This window comes from Perna viridis, chromosome 3, assembly GCF_037379345.1.
Source record: "Perna viridis isolate PV_CMFRI_1.1 ecotype Kerala chromosome 3, ASM3737934v1, whole genome shotgun sequence".
Classification (NCBI taxonomy): domain Eukaryota; kingdom Metazoa; phylum Mollusca; class Bivalvia; order Mytilida; family Mytilidae; genus Perna; species Perna viridis.
The window spans coordinates 48351902-48373955 of NC_142447.1; the positions used below are offsets into that span (position 1 = coordinate 48351902).

Sequence of the window (22054 nt, forward strand, 5' to 3'; positions counted from 1 at the left end):
GAAACTACTGGATGGATTAAAACAAAACTTATCATGAATGTTCAATTGAACATCTTTAGCAATTTGTTTTGGGGGATTTTTGCTCTTTTGAAAAATAGACAATAGTGGTCAAATGACAGAAGGAAATAACTCAAAACAGTTAAGTTTAGCTAAACTCCGGCAGGGAGTAAAATTGTTCAGTATGATGAGTTTGACCTATGCTGATGTGTTGATGGATGAATTCAGTAACAGCGGCCATGTTTTTTGACAGATAAAAAATCCCTACATCTGATCAATACCTTAAGGAATATTCATACCAAGTTTAGTTCTTATCAGTCTTCTAGTTTCAAAAGGAAACAATTTTTGAAACAAATAATATTAAATGTAGGGATAAAACATGGAAAAAGAGCAATAATTCTAACATGGCTTAACAGATATAAATGAAAATTTGACCAGAGATAAATATCATGCATCAGTATTGGAGATATATGCAAAAACTACTGTCTGACACCTATGTTCTATTTTTAGTAACAATGGCCATGTTTTTTGACTGATCAAAAATTCCCACATCAGTTCTGTGCAGGATATCCCAAAGAACATTCATACCAAGTTTGGCTCTAATTCGTTCAGTAGTGTCAGAGGAGAAGAGTTTTGAAAAATTGTTCATAACCACGGATGACAAAAAAGCCAAGTGATAGCAATAACTCACATGGCCTCTGGCCAGGTGAGCTAAAACTAAGGATTTGTGGAAATGACTCAAAAACCAATGAGTTAAGCTAAATTTTCATAGCTAAAACTTCATCAGCATGGTGAGACAGACCTATGCAGAAATTTTGTTGATGGATGTTAGAGTTATTGCCCTTGAAGAGTAAAAAAATTGTCTATGACATAGAGATTTTTTTTATAATATGAAAACCGCGTGGATACTCTCTTAAATTAAATGATTAAATGATTCTTGTGACAGTAGGGTCATGAATCCAGCTTTAGAAAGGTAAATCTATTTTTGACCAGGTGAGCAATTCAGGCTCTCTAAGAACCTCTTGTTCCTGATCAGTGCACATCATAACCTGCAAAATGAATCCCAATGTGACTTTTGTGGTATTGAAGATTGTAGTACAACATCATTGAGATCCAATTGCTTATACTTGTGTTACATGGTTTAATGACATGCTTACTTTTAGAATCCTGTTCAAAAATGGTTAGGTCCATAAGCCCAAATATAAATACCACCTCTTTTTGTGTTGAAAACTTTGTCGTAACATTTTATCAAGATCAACTAATTAAAGTTCAAGTAAAGAGTCTACTCATGATAATATAAACGACAACAATACAATACTGTTATAGGACTGTAAATTTGTTGTAGTCATGTGATAAGAAGTCTAGAAATAAGCAATACTAATTTTGATTGTCATCTACTGGACCACAGCTCCTAAAACCAATCTAAAATATTCTTGGAAAGGAAACGAACCTTGTGTAAAAATTCATATTCATCAATTTGTGGTAAGCATCATTTTACTCTCAAGTAGCATACAATTTAAAACAAATTTTTGGTGTCAATCAAATGGCGAATTAAAATATGAGTGATGTAAGATAATTAATTACTGACAATCCCTTTTTCTCCTACAAAAAATAAAGCTTAAATAGATAAATAAAACAAAATGTAAAATAAAAAACTATTTATTGATTAGAATTCACACTCCACAGATTAGTCATCTTAAATCTCTATTACACTTATGATCGAAGCTCGTTTTGTTCCTTGGGTTTCAACACATGTGCTTATAATCAGGAGAAACTAAGTTTTATGCCTATCTGATCTATTTATCAAAAATTGTTATATCACTGACTTCTACATCAGTTACTGATAATCTCACATTAGAACAATCTAAACATGTTACATACAGTAAAGAGAATACTGTAAACATCTTAATTTTTACAGTTGTTAATTTTAGTTAACATATTCGTGTTGTTTTATAAAAAGATTAGCATTATAAAGTGTAAAATATATCTTTTCGTAGATATTATTTTGCACTTCTCTGTTCACTGCCAAAACAGCAAAAATCAGTACACTACAAAAACTAATATGTTTATAGTACAGTTATTGTACTTATGTTGGTGATTCTCAAACATTTTTGCTACTATTTAAGTTCACATTACATTGAAAATTACATTATCTTTCATGCTTTCATGAAAACAACTGATCATACAATTCTTAAAAAAATAAATACACCACAAATATAAGTACAATCACAGTACATGTAGTGAAGGGGTATATAACTAATGGGAAATATAAATTGTAACTAATGCATACAAAACAATTATCAGTATAAAATTTAAAAAAAAAGGTAAATATAAAGTAGCATGATAGTTTTAAGATACACTTTCATTGTATATATATATAATATTTACTTATTGTGACAATAATATGAATTCATAAAATTTGTTATAAAGATAAACAACAGTGGATCTTAAAAAAATCAACAACAAAACTAAGAATAAAAGTTAATTGTTTTCTTATTTTTCCAACAAATGGGGTGTACCACATTTCCTTAATTTATTGTTTGTAAAATTAAAACAGGCTAAATTTTTGGGGAAAAAAATTAAAAGTTGTATTAAATATAAAGTAAAAAGTCATAACAATAAAAACATCACTAACGCTTAGACATAACCTTTTATGGTACAACTGGAACTGTGAATGGACAAAATACACATTATTTAGTCACCATAACCCTGTTTTCAACTGCTTTTTGTTTTAGCAGTTTTCATCTTGAACTTGATATGTATCTCATAATATTCGAGATCAATTTTGAAGGGCATCTCTGTGGTAGGGATTGAGTTTTATCTTCAATACTTTTTGCCCCGATGAAGGCTGTAAGGCCAAAAATTTGGGCTCACATTTATCAATTTATTTTTACTTTTATTCATATTTTATTTGTATTTAGTTCCTTTTTCACCTTTTAAATGTGGCTATTGTTCACAAATTCATTATTCTTACTGATGTTTAATTTGAGCCACTTCACAACACAGATTATTTTTAAACCAATCATATACTTATACAAGATCTTAGATGCACATTCCATATATATGTATACCATATAAATCCTAGGGAAATATCAACCCACATTTATTCAAAACCTTAACACATATTCAAATGTTAAGCTGCATTTCCCTGTTTTATATGATCAGAACATTAAAATTTCATAAGCTACTTATGTCAACCTATTAGTTTTAACAGAACTTTGTAAATTTCTTCCGATTTTATGAAATGAGAAAATACACTAAAACTAATTTATGCAGTCTTTGAAAAGCAAACACATTTAATCATTTTTTCTTGATACTATTTTTGGTACTTGGTTTTATACAGTTATAATGTAACGTGTACTGCATAGAATAAAATTCTAACAGTTTAAATACACAAAAGATATTCTTGTAATGAAATAAGACCCTAATGGAATTTTAGATCTACAGTTAAACCTGTCTAAACCAAATATCTTTTGTACTGTATGATTTGTTTGGTTTAGACAGTGTTTCATTTACACAGGTTCAAAATCCATTTTAACTCTTATAAAGGTACTTTAAATAGTGTCTGGTTCAGACAGGTCTTTACTTTATTCAGGGTTCAGTTTAAACTGGTTTTACTGTACCATGTAAATGAACATTTATTCTTATTGGAATTCAAATCAATGGTTGATAAATGAAAGCAATTAAATTTAGTGATTTTGAAATTTTATATTTTGTACACAATTAACGATTGCAAATAAAAATATTATATAAAGCACTAACCTAAACAGAATTATTGACCACTACTAGACTACCATTCATAAACCATGTGTTTCTTATAAACAATTGTTTCTTTTCTTTTTTTAATTAAAGTATGTGTACAGCACTTCAGGATATTTTACGGATAATACTCACAATTAGTACATTATCATTTTAAATTATGAAACTACAATGGAAGTAAATACTTCACAAAAGTCATTTATTACCAGAAAACTCCACTTTTATCTGTTTGAATACTTTCTTAACAACATAGTGTTACTACAAGCTGACTAGACAGGCAAACATATCTATGAAAACAGATAAGGTTGAACAAAGCTAGGTGCTACACTGAACCGTAGACTGCTGCCCTTATCATTACACTAGTAATGCCATTATATATCACAGAGTAGCTGTGAAAATGGCTAAATCCTGTTGATCCTATGGTCCTAGGATTGTAAATCATCAGAAATATTCAATATTCTCTCTGCTAAGATCTTCTCCTCAGCCTTTAATCTTTTATAGTCTGGTTTTAGAAGCAATAATACTATACACACACCTAAAACTGCATAACCATTTGCAGCAAGATTTGGAACTGCAAAAAAAAAAGAGTATATTTCATATTTTGAATTGCAGTTATTTGATCATAACTTTAATGGTAATTTATTCAATATTTGACAGAGTGGAATCAAAGATTTTTTCCCAGATTCTTTATTTTCAATTTATTGGCAAGTAATTTTTTCCACAAAAAATAAAACATGTTAATTTAAGTGGACTTAACAGACATAAAAATTAAATTTTCAACAATATTCAAACATGGAAAGCAACAAATGTAATTTGACATTGACATGAGTAACCCAAGCACTTAATACTTAACTACTAATCAATTATCATAACAGACACCAGGTATGAGTATCATAATAGAATTGATTCGATTAACTGACACTAAGTGACAGTGATATCTCTATCAGGTTTAACAAAACTGATTTCATAAAGGTTTAACAGTTACTAAAACAAAAGGAATATCAAAATCAGATTATTTTTATCTTTATCACACCTCTAAGAGTAGTAATGGCAAAGACTGAATTATTTTTTTAAATAAATTTTCAATCTTTCAACATCAATATTAAATACCACAAAAATTAAACATTCACAACCTTTGTAAAATATGAAAAAGTGTTAAAAAAAATACTTACAATTTCAATCTAACAATAATACGGTGTTTATAGTTTGGGCTAAATGACAATATATTGTGACCAAGAAAACATCATAAAAAACAGAGATGAAAACACAATTTTTTGTTATTTTACCTGTCCATTCCTGAGGTGTAAACTGTGAGGTTCCATTGCCAGCACAACCTAAAATACATGGCAATAGATAAGTACTGACGCTTTTCACATATTTTGTATTTATAATGTGTTTTGAGTAAAGAATTTCTTCACATCCTGTGATCTTGATTTTAAAGTATTTTCTTTCTAGTCTCCTCCTAAACCCAAATAATCTACTTCACTGAGGCTCCCACAAAATTAATGAAAAAATTAGAACTTTCCACATATAAATATAATATTGGTGGAAGATTTTTGGTTAAAAATTCTGTGCTTTCTGTGAAAAAAGACTAAGATATTAAATTTTTACATCAAAATATGCTTTTAAGTTTAAATCTCCCATATAAGACAGTGTCAATGCAATTATGGAATGCAATTACATTCAGTAATTTTTAAACCTTTTGATGTCAGTACAATTTCACTTTTTCATTAAAAAAAGGCTCTCAGGACCCTGAATCACTTACCCAGTTAAATTTTTGCCTTTCAAAGGCAAATACTCGAACAAGGAAGTGTCTGACAATTTTGACTCAATGAAGACTTCAACAGGACTTTATCATATGGATCATTTCAACAATTGAAAGTTTCTATCTATTATAGTTTTCAAGATAATGGCTTAAAAAGATCATTTTTTGCCTTTCAAGGGCAAAAACTCTAACAATGAGTCGTCTAACAACTTAAATCACCTGCGGACTATTGTAGGCCTTATAATGAGGATCATTTCCACTGAAAGAATTTGACTAATCCCTGGCAGTTATGGAAAAGTATTAAAAAAACTTCTGACCTCTTGTTCTATTTTCAGTAACCCTGGCCATGTTTTTTTGTTTTTTTTCAATGGATCAAAAATCCCATCAACAGTTCCATGCAGATCACCCTAAGGAACATTCATACCAAGTTTGGTCCTAAATGGTCAAGAAGTTTCAGAGGGGAAGATAATTGAACAATAAACATTAACAAGAGGCTCCCTGGAGCCTGAATCGCTCACCTGGTTGAATTTTGCCTTTCAAAGGCAATAAAATTAAGAAGTGGTCAAACAATTTTGACCCAAGAAGACTTTGGTAGGACTTATCATAAGGATCATTTCAGAAATTGAAGTTTCCAGATAGGGGCTGAAAACTAAAAAAAAAAAAAGGCAATAACTCTTACAAGATGTCACCTGACAACTTTGATCCCTGAAGACTTTTGAAGGCCTTATAATAAGGGTCATTGCAGCTATAGAAATAATTTTGCTAAACCTAATGGTTTTGGAGACATATGCGAAAAAGTACTGTCTGACTCCTTTGTTCTGTTTTTAGTAATGGCAGCCATGTTTTATGATGGATCAAAAATTCCCACATCAGTTCTATGCAAGATACCCCAAGGAACATTCATAACAAGTTTAGTTCCAATTGGTCAAGTAGTGTCAGAGGAGATGATTTTTGAAAGAAATAACATTAAAAATAGCAAAAAATATAGAAAAAGGGCAATAACTCCAACATGGCTTAACAGATTATAATGTAAACTTGACCACAGATGGATCTCATCACGCTGAACACTTTAACTCTGTCAGAATTTAGCTAAATCTAATGATTTTTGACACATATGCGAACAACTACTGTCTGACCCTATATTCTATTTTTAGTAACAGTGGCCATGATTTTAGACGGATCAAAAATCCCCACACCAGTTCTGTGCACAATACCCCAAGGAACATTCATCTTGAGTTTGGTTCCAATTGGTCAAGTAGTGTCAGAGGAGAAGAGTTTTGAAAAATCATTTTAACAATAAGGGATGATGATGGATACCAAATGATGGAAATAGCTCACATGGCCTTTCGCCAGGTGAGCTAAAAATGGGGTAAAAATGTCCAAAAAGGACAATAACTCCAACATGGCTAAACAGATTAAAACACAAAAATTTAACCACAAATAGATCTCATTATGCTGAACACTTTTACCCGGTGTTAGAATTTGGCTAAACCTAACGGTTTTGGAGATATATGCAAAAAACTACTGTCTGACCCCTATGTTCTTTTTTCAGTAACAGCAGCCTTATTTTTCGACAAATCAAAAATCCCCTCATCAGTTCTATGCAGGATACCTCAAGAAACATTCAGACCATGTTTGGTTCCAATTGGTCAGATAATGTTAGAGGAGGTTTTTGAAAGAAAAAAACATTAAAAAGAGCAAAAAAAACTTCAAAAAAAGAGTAATAACTCCAACATGGCTTAACAGATGAAAAAAAATTTAACCACAGATAGATTTCATCATGCTGAACACTTTTATTCCATTAAAATTTGGCAAAACCTTAAGGTATTGGAGATATACGTGAAAAACTACTGTCTGACCCCCCATGATCTATTTTTAGTAACAGCGGCCATGTTTTTCAATGATCAAAAATCTCCACATCAGTTTCATGCAAGATACCCCAAGGAACATTCATACCAAGTTTGGTTATAATTGGTTGATAGTGTTAGAGGAGAAGAGTTTTGAAAAATTGTTAACGACGACAGACAATGACGACAACAATGGACAGCAAGAGATGGCAATAATTCCCATGGCCATGGTCAGGTGAGCTAAAAAGCAAAATAAGACTCCTTTTATAGACAAACTACTAGGCAATAATATATTGCAAGTGTTTAGAGACCTACCCCCTGCACAACCTGTACCAAGAGCTAAATCATCAGCTGATAAAGGCTGGGCTAAAAACTGTAGGACTAATATTATAAGTATACCCTGGATTTGTCTGAAATAAAAATAAAGGTATATACAAATCTTTGGAAGTATTTGATGTATGAACAGCATTTTAAGGATGAAAGTAACATAAGAACAGCAGTTTTGGGATAAAAGTAACATAAAAAAACAGCAGTTTGGGATAAAAGTGACACAAGAACAGCAGTTTCAGGATGTTTATGCTACTTACATTTCAAATATTTCACCAATAATATTAATAGTAATACAAACATTTTTGGTCCCAGTTTTTAGTGGAGTCCAAGTTGCTCATTTACTTTTGTTACTTTGTATGTATTATTTTGGGTATTTTATGTTTTGTTTTGTGTGTCTGCTAGATCTTAGTTCCCTCAATTACTCTTTGTATTCCTGTTATTACATAAAGACCACAAATCTACAAATACTGTTATAAAATTGTTCAAATCTGATTCTAACAGTAATTTTGCCTCTACAACATTGATCTAGTTATACAACTAATGTGTATCAATAGAATAATTTGTTCACATTTTGCACACTTACCCTGAGACTACCAGTAACCCTGAGCTAGTTGCTTCTGCAACAGGATAGGTAACTTCTACAGACATTTCCATACATATAGGATACATTGCAAACCCAAACATTCCAAATATAGTTATGAACAAGGCACATAATACACTTTGATCTCTTAGTCTTGCAACCTATAAATACATAAGGAAATCTCAAATTATGAATTTTGATTTCAGAATGATACTATACTCGGCATCACACACATAAAATATTGTTTAACTTTGAAATGAAAATTGGTCTACAGTTTTGTTGACACCTATCAATATTTAAAATGTGTTAAATAACTTGCACATTCGTATTACAAAACAGCCTCACAGTTAATGTAAATTGTTGAAATCCAATGACATTTTAAATACAGATCACAATGTTTACATTTGACGAAAACAAATATTTATTGCCTTATTTTGGGTCAAAAACTCTTCTGAAGGTTATCATTCTCACTAAATAATTGTTTACTTTCAGATTCATTAGAAATTAAATTTTTGTCAACAGAGAAATTAAAAAATATTTTTTATGAACTGAGAAACGCATTAATAAAAAGAAAGACAACTCTGCCTTGATAAAAGAACGGCTGAAGAAAATTATGATTAAATCTAAAATGGGCTTGAACTGATGTCGCATATACTAATAAGTATCAATAAAATAGCTAATTCAATTGTACCAGTCCATAACATGTGGTATGAGATTCAAAACTAGTTCAAACTCTGCCAGAAAAGATAGAAAAGAAGGCAGATTTATACATAAAACAATATGTTCACTGTAAAAAGTACTTGTAGTAGTTTAAAGCAACAGCACATGTTTCAAGACTTACCTGAGTAAAAGCTAAGCCAGCAAAAACTGCAAATGTATATGATACTTTTATGACTTCAGCAAACTTTTTTGATCTGTCAACATAAATACCAGAGACAAAGGCCCCTAGAACACCACCTGCAATCATTAGTGCGCCACACAAACCTGCAAAAGACTGGAAACAAGAAAGATATTTAGACTAAAAATGTTTATGTATTCTATAGGTTTAACACTAACATTTTCCTTCCTATTTATCATAGGTTGATAAAATACGAAAAACTAAAGTAAAAATAGGCAAAGTCAATGTTATTTAGTTGTAAGCAGATCACATCACACTTCTATTAAATATATATTTCAGCAAAATCAATTAAGCAATTATAGAGTTGTGCTTATGAAATGTAAATATTTAAAACCTTAAATTTGGAATATTTCTCCTTTTAGTGATCTGACATTTATCATCTTCAATCATTTACATCTACATTTTTTCCTTTATATTTTCATCAGGGTTTAACCTAAAATTTTGGTAGCCAATATGTATAGTCCTTTATAATAAAAAAGAAATTTTAGTAACCCATATCAAATTTTAGGGGGCCATTTATGAATGGGCCCCTGCTAATTTCAAACCATGCTCAGACATGACACATGTAAAACACTTAAATTGGATTATCCCCGCTGATAGGCATCACACAGTTACACAACTACCAGTACATATAATGCCTATCTTTCCTATAAAGTATCATCAAAATCCAAAGTGTGGACAGACAAGCAGAAGGATATTTATATACCTCCCACACCCATCAAAGTTGGGAGTATACTTAGAAAGGTTTTTGCTATTGTCATGAGAGCAAGATAAATACTTACATTTGTATAACCTTTAGGACATAATATTTGATCAAGGAATGTTGTAAATGAGGTAAAGACTGCAAGCCCAGCACCAAATGTTATGTTTAATACCCAGTAATTCTTGTTTCTGATTATCTGAAAATATGTGATAATATTAGATTATTTTATATTTATTCAACGAGAGGGAGTTGAAAAAATATTTGATAATCTGTTTATCGCTGTTTTGATAAATGTAAGGTACTAATTTTCTTTTATTTTTATTTTCCTGACCTAAATATGTAAGTTTTATAAGCGCTGCAAAATTTTCTTTTGAGACTATTTTTCAGCGACGTGCTACGTGATGTCACATATGTTGTGCAGCTGTGATACAAATCATTTGAAAAAAATGGTTAACTATGACGCTCATGTTTAAAATGTGGAATAATTTAGTTTCTGGATTCATTCATTCTTATCGGGTAAGTTACTGTATTTAATCATTTTCCATTATTGACTAGAAAATAATGCCACAATTTAGTCATTATTTCATACACAGTAAACAAATATTCTTATGTCACGAGAGGACATAGGAACTAGCAACATTTTTCATTCTCACTCAACTGGCATGAGATTGAAAATTATCTTATAGCAATCAAAGGGATTTTAAACAAAATAGCGATAGACATAGTATTTTTATACATGTTATTCAAACTTAGATTATTTAAAAATATGAAATGTTTATAATTGTAAATGTATCTGAAAGCTCATTAAGTTTTTGGAAATTTTTTGGGCTGCAAAGTATTGCAAATTTAGTTCATGATATTGATACATTGTACTCAAAATAAACTATCACTTAAAGTCTTAATATACCCGCAAAAGAATAATTTAAAATCTAAATAATACTGTGTTAATAATAACAAAAAAAATTAAATGGATATTTTTTAGGTGTTTAATTGTCTGTATACTAAGTGTATATGTTTCAGATCATTTATACTGCAATCATTCTATTTAGCAACCAAAGTGTATTGACAGTATATTTCCAGATAATATATGGTAACTGATAGTATATAACACTTTGGCCCTGCCTACTTTCCTACCATTACATGAACTACCTGTTTGTTGTAGCATCACAATCAGGGACAACTAATGGAGAATAAATGTAATGAACATGTCATATGAAAATTAATTTTGATTTAAAAAAAATGAATAGGATTGCAGTATAATGACAACAACAGTACATTGACTAGAATCAAAAATGATAAACAAAATAGTCTCAAGTTTTACCCAGATTCTATTGTTTTTTCAAGTCAAAGTACTGATATAGTCTATATATATGATATTTTTTAAAATTAATTTTGTAAAACATTGTCAACAAAATACAATGCCAGACATTTTCTTTACTAATTAGGCACACAACATGATCATATTAACTCAAAAAACAAATTTAACATTCAAGGAAGCAAGTTTTCTAATCCTAAACCTGACCTTTTTGAGTCCATCAGAAAAAGTTTCAGACTCCTCCTCGGCACTAGCAGTAGGGGGTGTAGGAGGGGTAGAACTACAAACACCAACTGTTGCTAGGAGTGTTCCTGTTAAGCCTAACCCAGTCATTACCCATAACTACAAATAAATACCAAAATTCTGTGAAGAAATCAATAGCAAAATTGATGTTGTAAAGAGATGTTGATGACATTGTATATCAATAAAAAAAAATCTTATTATAGAAATGAATAAGATCTATCAAGCAAAAGCAATTTTCCTATGAGCTGAATGTGAAGAATGAATAAAACCTCCAAAAATTGGAGAAATTTAATTGAAGATGTTTGTCTCCTTGTTTCTAAAAATTCAAGATATATTTTACATGGATTAAAAACATAAAGTAATCTATTGCTTCTACATAAGTGATAAATAATATCATCAGCTTACCGCGGAGGGTAAATCATGACCATCACAACTTTTTACCATTACTGGAACTATTGCATTAGCACCTAAAATTCCTAGTGGATTAGCTGAAACATAAAATTATAAACATTTAAACACAATGCCTAAACTGTTATTACTTAAATTACAATAAACAATATACTTCTATATCTAAAACAGCAATAAAGGTAAATCAAAATACACTACAACACTTGGACAGTTTCAGTAAGGACACTCAAACTACGTTTAGTATTATTCTTCATTTGGATTGTGGTTAAATATTTGACACAACACCAGTTTCTAACTCAGAAGATATAAATACAAGGAATCACCTTTTATGAAGCAAGTTCAATGAGACGATATAAAAAAGCTCATTCATTTTGACGATATAAAATAGCTTATTCATTTTATTAGTGAGATGACATTCGGTTCAAAATATTTGTTTAAGTCAGATCAACATTTCAGTTGAATATGACATAATCAGGATGTAGGTTTTTTCCCAGTGATCACCATCTTTGGGTAGAATTAAGCATAATTCTTTGGCTTATTATTTCGTCTTATTTTACTGATTTCAATAATAAAAAAGATCATTCACTTGTCAAATTTTGATACTAGAATTAAATTATAAGGAATGAATGTTATATATTTTTCAGTCTATTTGAAATAACCTCAGTGCCCGTGGTGCACACTTGCACATGATTGAGTTTATTTCTTAATAGACCAGAAAAAATATAAACACCTGAATCAATCATTTATTCAAAGTCTGAACGAGGTGAAAGCTAATAATAGTAGTCTGAGTAGACAAAAAACCCCAAGTTTTATAGTGTCATTAGTGTCAACAAATCCTTAACATTTGAATATATTAGTGGTTGTACACATAGGCTGTAATTTCAAAGGATTTACACAATGAAAACTTAGCTGATCTATCATCTTTATCAAAATTAAAGATCTTCATAGAACACATCATGATAAGCTGCAGCATGTTGAACTCGGGGCAAATTACACATTACAAGTTCTGCTTTAAGGGTGCTTATTAAAGATCTTTGCATTGGATCCCTGTAACTAAAATCACAAGCAGGGATTTTCATGAGGAATATACTGTAAACGTACTAATTTTCGCAATGGACAGAAAAGACTGAAAAGTAGTACACATCAAAATGATTTTAACACTGTATAACACTAATCCTTTTTCTAATCTGTGAAAATTGATACCTGTGAATATGCTCACTTGACAGAATCCGTGAAATAAACACGAAAATTAATACATTTACAGTATTAACACAAATTCTAAATCAAACAAAAAATTAAACAGTTTTTTTTTTGGTGTGGCTCCTTTAGTCCCCTATAACATGAAAACAGCAAGTTATATTTGAAATAATTTTTGGTGTGACCCCTTTGGCCGCTTACAGTTCAAAAATTATAAGAGATATCTGAAACATGATTGGAAAAATGCACACATGGATTTTCATAAAGAATCTTATACTATAAATAGTACATGTAATAACTTTTAAAGTCGGACCAAAAACGAATCAAATACATGTACTAAATTCTATAAAATGCTCATTTTTAGCCCTAATTCTAAACCGGTTGGGACAATAATCCCCAAAATTACTACTAACATTCCATTTGTGGTTTGGAACCTTGTTATAAAATTTTATAATGATCAACACACTAATATATAAGTTATTGCACAAAAACCAAGTGTCTACATATGACAACATGTACAATGGCGACACAGGTGAAACCAACATCCCCATACCATTATACAATCTCAATTTTTTTGCAGTTGTATAAAATCTATTATTACACAGATATGTCTTGCCTGACACACATGGCTGCTGTTATTCAATATTTGATAGTGACTGAGGGACATATCAATGAAACACTTGTGGAGGAAGAGGAGACACAAATATTTCTATTTTTCCTGTCATATCATATTGAACTGGAGGTTGAGGGTTTAAAAACTGGTTTCTGAGAAGATCTTTATGGAATTATCACATATAACAGATGGTAATGAACATCAAAGCATCTTGAAATCAAGGTCATGTAAATCTTCAACACTTACCCATTGAAGCAATCATATTAGCTGTGGCTCGCTGATTATTAGGAAACCAAAGAGCGGCAAGCTTAGTAGGGGCAAACATGACAAATGGCTGAGCACATGCTGCTAAAGTTTGACCAAGGAGAAGTATAGGATAACGGACAGGATCACTTATTCCATCAAAGGCACTGATGTTACGCAGGAGAGCTCCAATACCATTCAACCAAGCTGACACAAGTATCTGAAATGGTAGTTAGTTTGTCATGCTTATCATTGAATAAAAACAAATCCTTTTTAAGACTATTTGCTGTACAGTTGTACTTTGCATTTACTTTGTAATACATACATGTACATAAATGTGTGTTTTAGATAATCTTATTTCTTTTTTAATTAGTAATTCTCAAATTTGTTTAAAAATCATTAAATGTATAATATTGGAAACAAAATTTCTCTCTGAATGTAAATTTTAACCAAAAAATGTGAAATGACACAAGAAAAACCTACTATAACACAGTAGGTACTCACACTTGCTCTTAAACCAAATGTATCCAATACCCATGATGCACAGAATCCAAATGGTACTGAACATATAAGGAACACTAGAGATAACACATTCACTTTAAATGCATTAACTTTAAATTTTTCTGCAGTTATATCAGCAATGGGAGAAAAGGTTATCCATATCTGAAAAAAATTTCAGGATACTTGTAAATACAGTACATGTATTAGATGAAACTTCTTTATTAACTCTTGGAATGTGTAACATTTTAATTTGAGACTGACAATTTTACAGCTTCTTAGAAAGTATGGGTTGTTTTTTTTCTCATTCAAATTTTCAGGATTATTAATATTATGTTTTTATTTAAATTATTTACTTGCTAACAAAATAATTTGGGATCAGTATACATATTATTTAATTTTTTTCCCCATATTTTTTCTTCTTGCTTTTATACATATATGCTTTTTTTATATTGAAAAATATGAATAATATTCATTAAACAGAAATCTATTTATTAGGGAGGTATAATACTTAACAGTATCTTGAAGGTCTTTGTGTGAACCAGAAAAACAAAGATCTTTTTTTTAAACTGGGTGGTTAATAAATTGACTATGGACAAATTTGGTGGAAGCAAAGACAGTTTTTTGTAAAAAAAAAAAGTTTAATAAGAATATTTGCTGGTCATGTTCAGCCATTTTTTTTTCAGAATTTCGGACTCCTCTGGTTATACATTTCATAGCATTTATAATTTTGCACAGTGACCCCCACTTTTCTTTCCATCATTTCATTAAACACACCTTAAAAAGTTATTTGGGAAGTTTTTATGAAATCCTTTTTTATTTCTTCAGTGTTTTCAATAGATAAAACCAACTAAGAAAAATCCTATGGAGAATCTACAGAATTTTTTTTCTGCGCAAATTGTCAAATGCTTATATCACGAAAACAAGCACTATGATCTATCTAGTTTTTCTTCTTGTATTGTTCAAGCATGAAAGATCTTATAAGATTTCACAACCCTTTGAAATCCTTGTTATTTTTATTTTTAAAATCGAGCAGGAAACATCCTTAAATGTGTGTTCATCTTCATCACTGTAATATCAAACTTCCAAGTTAATGATTAATAACTGCTGACTGCATCTGGGTTGTAAACTAATTTGAGGATTCCATTAACGGTAAAATTTCCTGGAAATGATACAGCTGAGTGCTCACTCATCATATGATATATAATGAGAATAGGTATGGTGTATATGTCAAAGACAACAACCCCACCACTGAGGAAACCCTAATACCACAGGCCAGGCTGCAGCTGGCCCCCAAAACATCATTATACACAGGTACAGAGGAAGAGTACTCAAGTAACATAGAATTAAACTTATGGTGAAAACGATACAAAACAGAAATTCTGAAATTCCTGACTTGGGACAGGCGCAAATATGTGAAGAGGTAAAAGTACTTTGGCGTGATCACAACTCCCTCCTTTAAAATCTGGCCACTGGGGAGAAATATTGCACAATTAAATACACCTCAAAATTAGTTCAAAACAGATCTGAGCCCCTTGCTACAATGAAAATAAAAAAAATGATTATAAATTACACAAATGTACAAGCTAAGGACTACTAGCATGCCAGCTCTAAACCAAATAAAACCTACTTGTGTCCCCATCATAGGTAAAATCAATCACAATTCATAAGTCATACAATAAGGAAACAACCAATGTCATCTCAAAAGCTGCTTTTAAATATAGTGTTTTAATTTCTATGCAAAGACTCTATGAGCAAATCACTGGATTAAAAATGGACAGTTGACAATAGGGAATGAAAAATCATCCCTTTTATCATACGTTGTTTTAAGTTTACCATTAACAATATGCATACTAAGATCAAAAGACGGACATAAATGTACTTAATCACCAATATTTTCTTTATTAAAGACAGTTTTACAGGATATATATTTTAAGTATAAATATTTAAGTCATTGTTAAGAGCCAACAAATTGCCAAATATCTAAAGGTGTTATTAAATTTTTCTACCAAATGCTGTTTGGAAGGGTTTATTCTAGCTTTAAATTGTGATTCTTAACAGTACTGAAAGAGGTTCATAATAAGTGGTACACAATTGGTCACCATGGGAATTCCAATTGGGAATGCATTAATATCATGTATAGTAAAATAAAAAAACAATAGGGGCTGAACTTGTAGATGCAACTGTGTAATAAACCACACTTACCCCATGATACATTATACAGTAAAGCACATATACTCACCAAAATGGTCACTTCTGGTGTAACCATTCTAAATTCTCATCCTACGGCACACTCTTTGCAAAGTTCAATTAACAGTTTACCACTAATGTTTGTTTTTTTTTCTCTTTGAATACTTACCAAATGTTTGATCAATACATAAAAGTCAATAAAAAATAATGTCACCAGAGTTTGGATATGTATTATCATGAATCTTCCATAATTAACAAAATCAGGGTCTGTGTTTAAATAGGTATTAAGTGTGACTGAATAAGTGAATTAGAATTTCTCTTTACTATATGGGAAAGCTAATAAACAACATTTGTTCCACAACAAGACAGAAAAGTTTCATTTATATCTTTTGAGATGGTAGAATTTTCTTGTGAAACAGGGCATTCATAGTAACCATGGTTTCCATAAAATATATAGCATATATGTTATTATTTGAATCAGAGCTGAATTGATGCATAGATTTGACATTGTTTGTTAATAATATTTTTGGTGGGATCTACAATTGGTAAACTTTTGATAATTAAAAATTTTTAATTCAATTACGCGAAGGATAAAATTTCTCGAAGTATGAAGCAGAAGACTGAGAAGGTAATACACAAAAATCGCACTCAAACGTCCTTAAAAACTCACCATTGCATTTGATAAGTTTAATAAACAGACGACAAGTAGGATAAACCATCTGCGTTTGTAAAGTTTATATGATTGCCCCATTAGATTTGACGTGCTTCTCGAATTAGTAGTAACAGGAACATTGGAGACACTTCGTACGTCGTCCATATTTTTCTCACGTGACATACTTAATTATCACGTGATATTTTAATCCCGATCACGGGAGGGAGTCGCTAAAACTACTATTAAAAAGTCTCATTACCTTCTATGTTGAATTAAGCAATTTTCAAGGTCCCAATTTTTTTTTAAAAGTTTGTTAAAGTGAACCTTAACAGGTTTTATCAAAGAGGGGACCCTTTAAAGACTCTCTCATAAAATTTGCAGCATTACTTTAATGGCTTATAAGAAAGAACAGTGAAGTGAAAGTAGACAGGTACTAAAAATCCTACTTTCCTTTTGGAAATTTGACAAATCAATGGGCTTAAGATCTAGACTCTGACAAGTTATTCTCTATATGGAGTTCAAAACTGTTGTATTCAGTGTATACCTGACATGATAAGCTTTCAGATGATACCCAGTTTGCATATACTGGCTAAATCACAAAAAATACAATGTATCCTAAGAACTACTTCGTTTTTTACGGACCACTTACTTATGTGCAGGCGACTGGTTCCCCTTAATAGTGGTATTATATCTACATATACAGGGTGCCGCCAATGTTAAATCAAAGTACTGAATCAATATATATCGATCGTTTGAATTTTTATGCCTCAAATAATCGTCAAATTACAAAATATGAGATAACTGGAAAGTACGGGGATCGCATTCAAACGTATCTTAACACAAGCTTATTGTTATAAAAGGTTAATATTGAACTCTTTGCTTTTATTTTTAATTTCAACATTCTTTAAAAATGACATTTAAAAACCACACACACCAAAATTCATGATGCATCGTAGCAGTGCGCCAGTTTGCGTAACATTCAAGTTCTATATCGGTTTCCATGGAGCACCTAGATGAATGAACTCAAAACTCTCTGACATAGTACATTTTGGAATTAAAAACTACTAGTTGGCCATTCCCAGTTTTTAAATTTTCAGGTCGAAATGTATTCAATTTATTGACCTCCAGGTCGAAACTGTCTGTTAAGTCATTCAAAATTAAGCCACAAACATTGAAATAAATCATATACTTAGATACACGTTCCTCTTAACTAGCTACATTTCTCGGTTGATAAGCTTTATACTCAAGTTCTAAAAGTTAGTCCATGGACGCCTATGTGTAAATGCACTTAGTTTCAGAGACTCGTACATTAACATTAACGATAAAGTCTTTGAATATATTTTAAAACCAATCATTGCTGGTGCAGGAAACATTTGCCATGCGCTTTTGGGGCCATGGAGCACCTACATCTCTATTATAACAACATACACATGGCCAAAATAGCCAGATAGAATGATTATAAATTTGCAAAAAAAAAACAGTAACATCAGACAAAAAAAAATACCCAATGCAAGAGAAATGAACAATCAAAATTTCTATGGCATCGTCTATGCAAAGTTTCATTTTATTCGTCAAATCAGGGCTTCTGATGTCATGAGGTGGTAATCGTAATAAAAATACGTCAGGATGGTTTTGGGGGTCATGCTACCTTTTTGTAAAAATGGACAAAAGATCAGTGGCAAATAATAGCCTGAAATCCTGTTCTTTATACAAATTTCTTGATCGTAACCACTGCCCCTTTTATCCGCCAGGACCTGCATGAAATACCCGAAGACAGCCCTTCCAATCGGTACTCAGCTCAGCATTTCTCTTTATATTTCCATTACATGATTGATGACTATTTATAATCTCGTAAGGTTTTCATTTCTAGCTAAGCATCAGATGTTTTTTAAGCTTCTTAAAATTAATAGGCAACTTGAATATATCGACACTGAACAACTGGTTTATTCGGGTAAATGCATTGAAATTAACAGGTATCGATAAGAGTACAGGAGTGAACTATTTTTCAATTGGATCGTGGTTAATACAAACCAAATTAATCAGCTTATTTAGTTCGCAGTTAAAGTTGTTTATTGGGTTTGTTTATTGGCATAAAATATAAAATCAAATCTTATATATTAGAAATACCTATAAAGTGGACCTAACTATCTGCATTTGAACATTAGTGGGGTATGTCAATGGGACTATCTTCCTACGGTAGAGTACGATATTTGCGGATGCTATCAGGCTTTACAAGTCTAAAGGTTCTGGCGACTGTGATACCAATTCCGATCTTCGGTCTGAATTTATAAAAATAATTCCATTCACATAATTTGTGATTTGAAAAATATATACCCTATCACAGGCTGATCCAGTAGGGGCCCGTTATACTGGAAAAGTTTGGTGGATATCGGCCGGACTACTAAAACACCTATTTAATCCCAGACATCGCCACTCAGCCAAATGGGTCGACCCCTTCGGAATCATCTATTGCCTCTCATAAGTTATTCATGAAAAACATATTCACACCGTGGCACAGAAAAAAAGATTATCTTTACTGCAATCAATGTATAAATCAAATGTATATTGTGATTTTAAATGTGATAGTTCTTCTCAACGTTAACTTTTGACAATTGTACTTATATTATGCGCAAATTATTAATTTTTTTCTGCATCATCTAGTTTTAAAAAGACAATCTCCCTATCTAAATGGAAGGTGATAACAAAATTACCGAACTGATGAATCGATATGGGCAGTAGCAAAGACCTGTAATTCTATTACCTCTTGGATTAAAGGTCTCTGGCAGTAGTCAAGGAACTTATCATTATTTACCTGGGAAGGGGGGGGGCTGGTCAATTTGAAATCAAACATGTGAAATTTCCTTGATCCCCCATGATATTTCACTATTTTTTTTATCCCCTTAAAAACATTAAACATGCCAAAATTTTAACATGCAAAACACTTACTTTGACACACATGACTTGTAAGATATGATTGAAATTCAAAAGTTCTCTAAAATGAATATTATACTATGACATTGGACAGGATAATTAATGAACAGCAAAAAAAAAAAACTTTATGAATTCATCGAACTTGGAGAAAGCTTACTGAATATTGGAACTGGTATACTACCAAAAAAAAACAAAAGGAAAAGAACATATTAACAGATGAAAAAAAAGGAAAAACCAGCAAAAGGCCAAGAAACAGAAGGATAAAAGACTTTTCACAGCTTGTGAGAAATTGTTTAAAAGATAAGTGTCACAGGAAACATATATCAAGTGTTGCCCTCAGATTTTTTCTTTCAATTCTAAATATATAATCAAGGTTGAAGAATTATTAACAAATGGTCTAGATTCAATTCAACCAAGAGAGGAATTGGCTGCTATCAAAAAAACTCTCTGCTTCTGATTTTTTTAACAAGAAGCAGTTGAGATGTTAAAGAATTCTTACAATAAAAAAAATCAAGTCTTCAATTCCAAAACTTAATACTTTGGAAAGGTCGGACGAAAATCAAGCAGAATCAGAAACAGCTCTTGAAATTCAAGATGTAGATAAGGAACTTAAATCGACAGGAGATGAGTCGGACCCATTTGATTTAATAACTGGAAAGGTTTTAGGTCCTGATGGTTATGTGTGAACTTGATTTTACCAGTGACATATAAAATACATATATACATTATTGTACATGTATGTGACAATGAAATAAAATGTTTAATGGTGGTAAAATATGTTTTCATTTGACTGGTGTAATGCTCTGCTTAACTAAAAGTTGGTCCCCTGCATTTTGACCAGCCCCCCTCCCAGATCAAAAAGTCCCCAAAGAAAAGTCCGTATATCAAATGGACATATCAGGGTAAAAACCGGAAAGTTGGAGAAAAATAACACAATACTCCTGACTTAGTACAGGCATTTCGAAATGAAAGGTGGATTAAACCAGGTTGTATAGCGCGCTAAACCTCCCGCTTCCATTTAATACGGTTTATTTATGGTTCCATGATTGTTTCCATTATATTTCAGCACAAATGGACAGCATAAATTACCACAGTCAAAATCGGTAAAATAATTAGTTAAAACAGTACAGAAGATACGAACAATAAAACGGTGAAAATGAAAAGAACTAAATACAATGGAAATTATGTAAATCCGAGTCACTAATTTCAAAATGTCTTAAACTTTGGCTGGCGAGGAAGGTGCGTCAAGTTCAAGACGAACTTATAACCTTGTCCAAAAACCTGTCTCAAAGGCAATGGTGGGGTTTCAAAATAAGTTGCTACTAGCTTCGACACACATTAACAACTTAGAAATATAAACACCATATGGTGGAGAAGCTGTTATATTACTGCACAGGAAAAGGAAATTTATAATTTTCAAATAAAAACACTTTCGTTGCTCTTATATTTTCGTACTTAGATTACTACTGTCTTCAAGTTCGATGTGAAGGTCTTAAAAGTAGTTTCTTTAAATTCTAGTTCTAGTGGATAAATGAACGGAAGCCATTCTCCCACATACCAGAAGAGCTTTAAACTTTTTTTCTGTGATATCATGTTCCTTAGTTTGCAGACATGCCGAGCTTTTCGCGGGATTAGACTCTAATGAAATTTTATTTACTCTTATCATCTGTGCTATCCTGTTGCTAAAGATTATTAATGCCGTACGGGGCAGACCAAATATTTTGTCGGGGATTTCTTGACACGAGTACGACGTACCCATTCGTATAATTATTTCAAGTCCTAGAAATAGCGTTCCGTTGACATACTTTCGCAGACAAGGTAGATTCCTCGACCCGATCTATACCACGAAATGCTAACCTATTCCACAGCGACCCTTCTGTATATA

At 31.5% G+C, this 22054-nt stretch overlaps 1 protein-coding gene across 1 annotated transcript; it reads right to left on the bottom strand.

Annotated features, from left to right (window-relative positions):
- Positions 1–1640: 1640 nt before the first annotated feature.
- LOC148622675 (solute carrier family 49 member A3-like) lies at positions 1641–17423 on the bottom strand. The gene is made up of 11 exons (XM_088572695.1): positions 17257–17423; positions 14403–14561; positions 13902–14118; positions 11843–11925; positions 11402–11536; positions 9959–10075; positions 9120–9272; positions 8282–8439; positions 7684–7778; positions 5043–5090; positions 1641–4327 (listed from the first exon to the last, which is right to left on the bottom strand). The coding sequence occupies exons 1-11, from the start codon at positions 17419–17421 to the stop codon at positions 4182–4184; spliced, it is 1476 nt and encodes a 491-aa protein (XP_088428821.1). The 5' UTR covers positions 17422–17423; the 3' UTR covers positions 1641–4181.
- Positions 17424–22054: the final 4631 nt, after the last annotated feature.

What these genes read in the sequence shown, in the direction of transcription:
- LOC148622675 (XM_088572695.1), bottom strand. Translation starts at nt 17,421, where the DNA reads ATGTCACGTGAGAAAAATATGGACGACGTACGAAGTGTCTCCAATGTT. An exon ending in CATTTGGTTTAAGAGCAAGT is followed by an intron (nt 14,119 to 14,402) that starts GTGAGTACCTAC and finishes CTACCATTTCAG; the next exon opens with ATACTTGTGTCAGCTTGGTT. An exon ending in GTCATGATTTACCCTCCGCG is followed by an intron (nt 11,537 to 11,842) that starts GTAAGCTGATGA and finishes ATTTATTTGTAG; the next exon opens with TTATGGGTAATGACTGGGTT.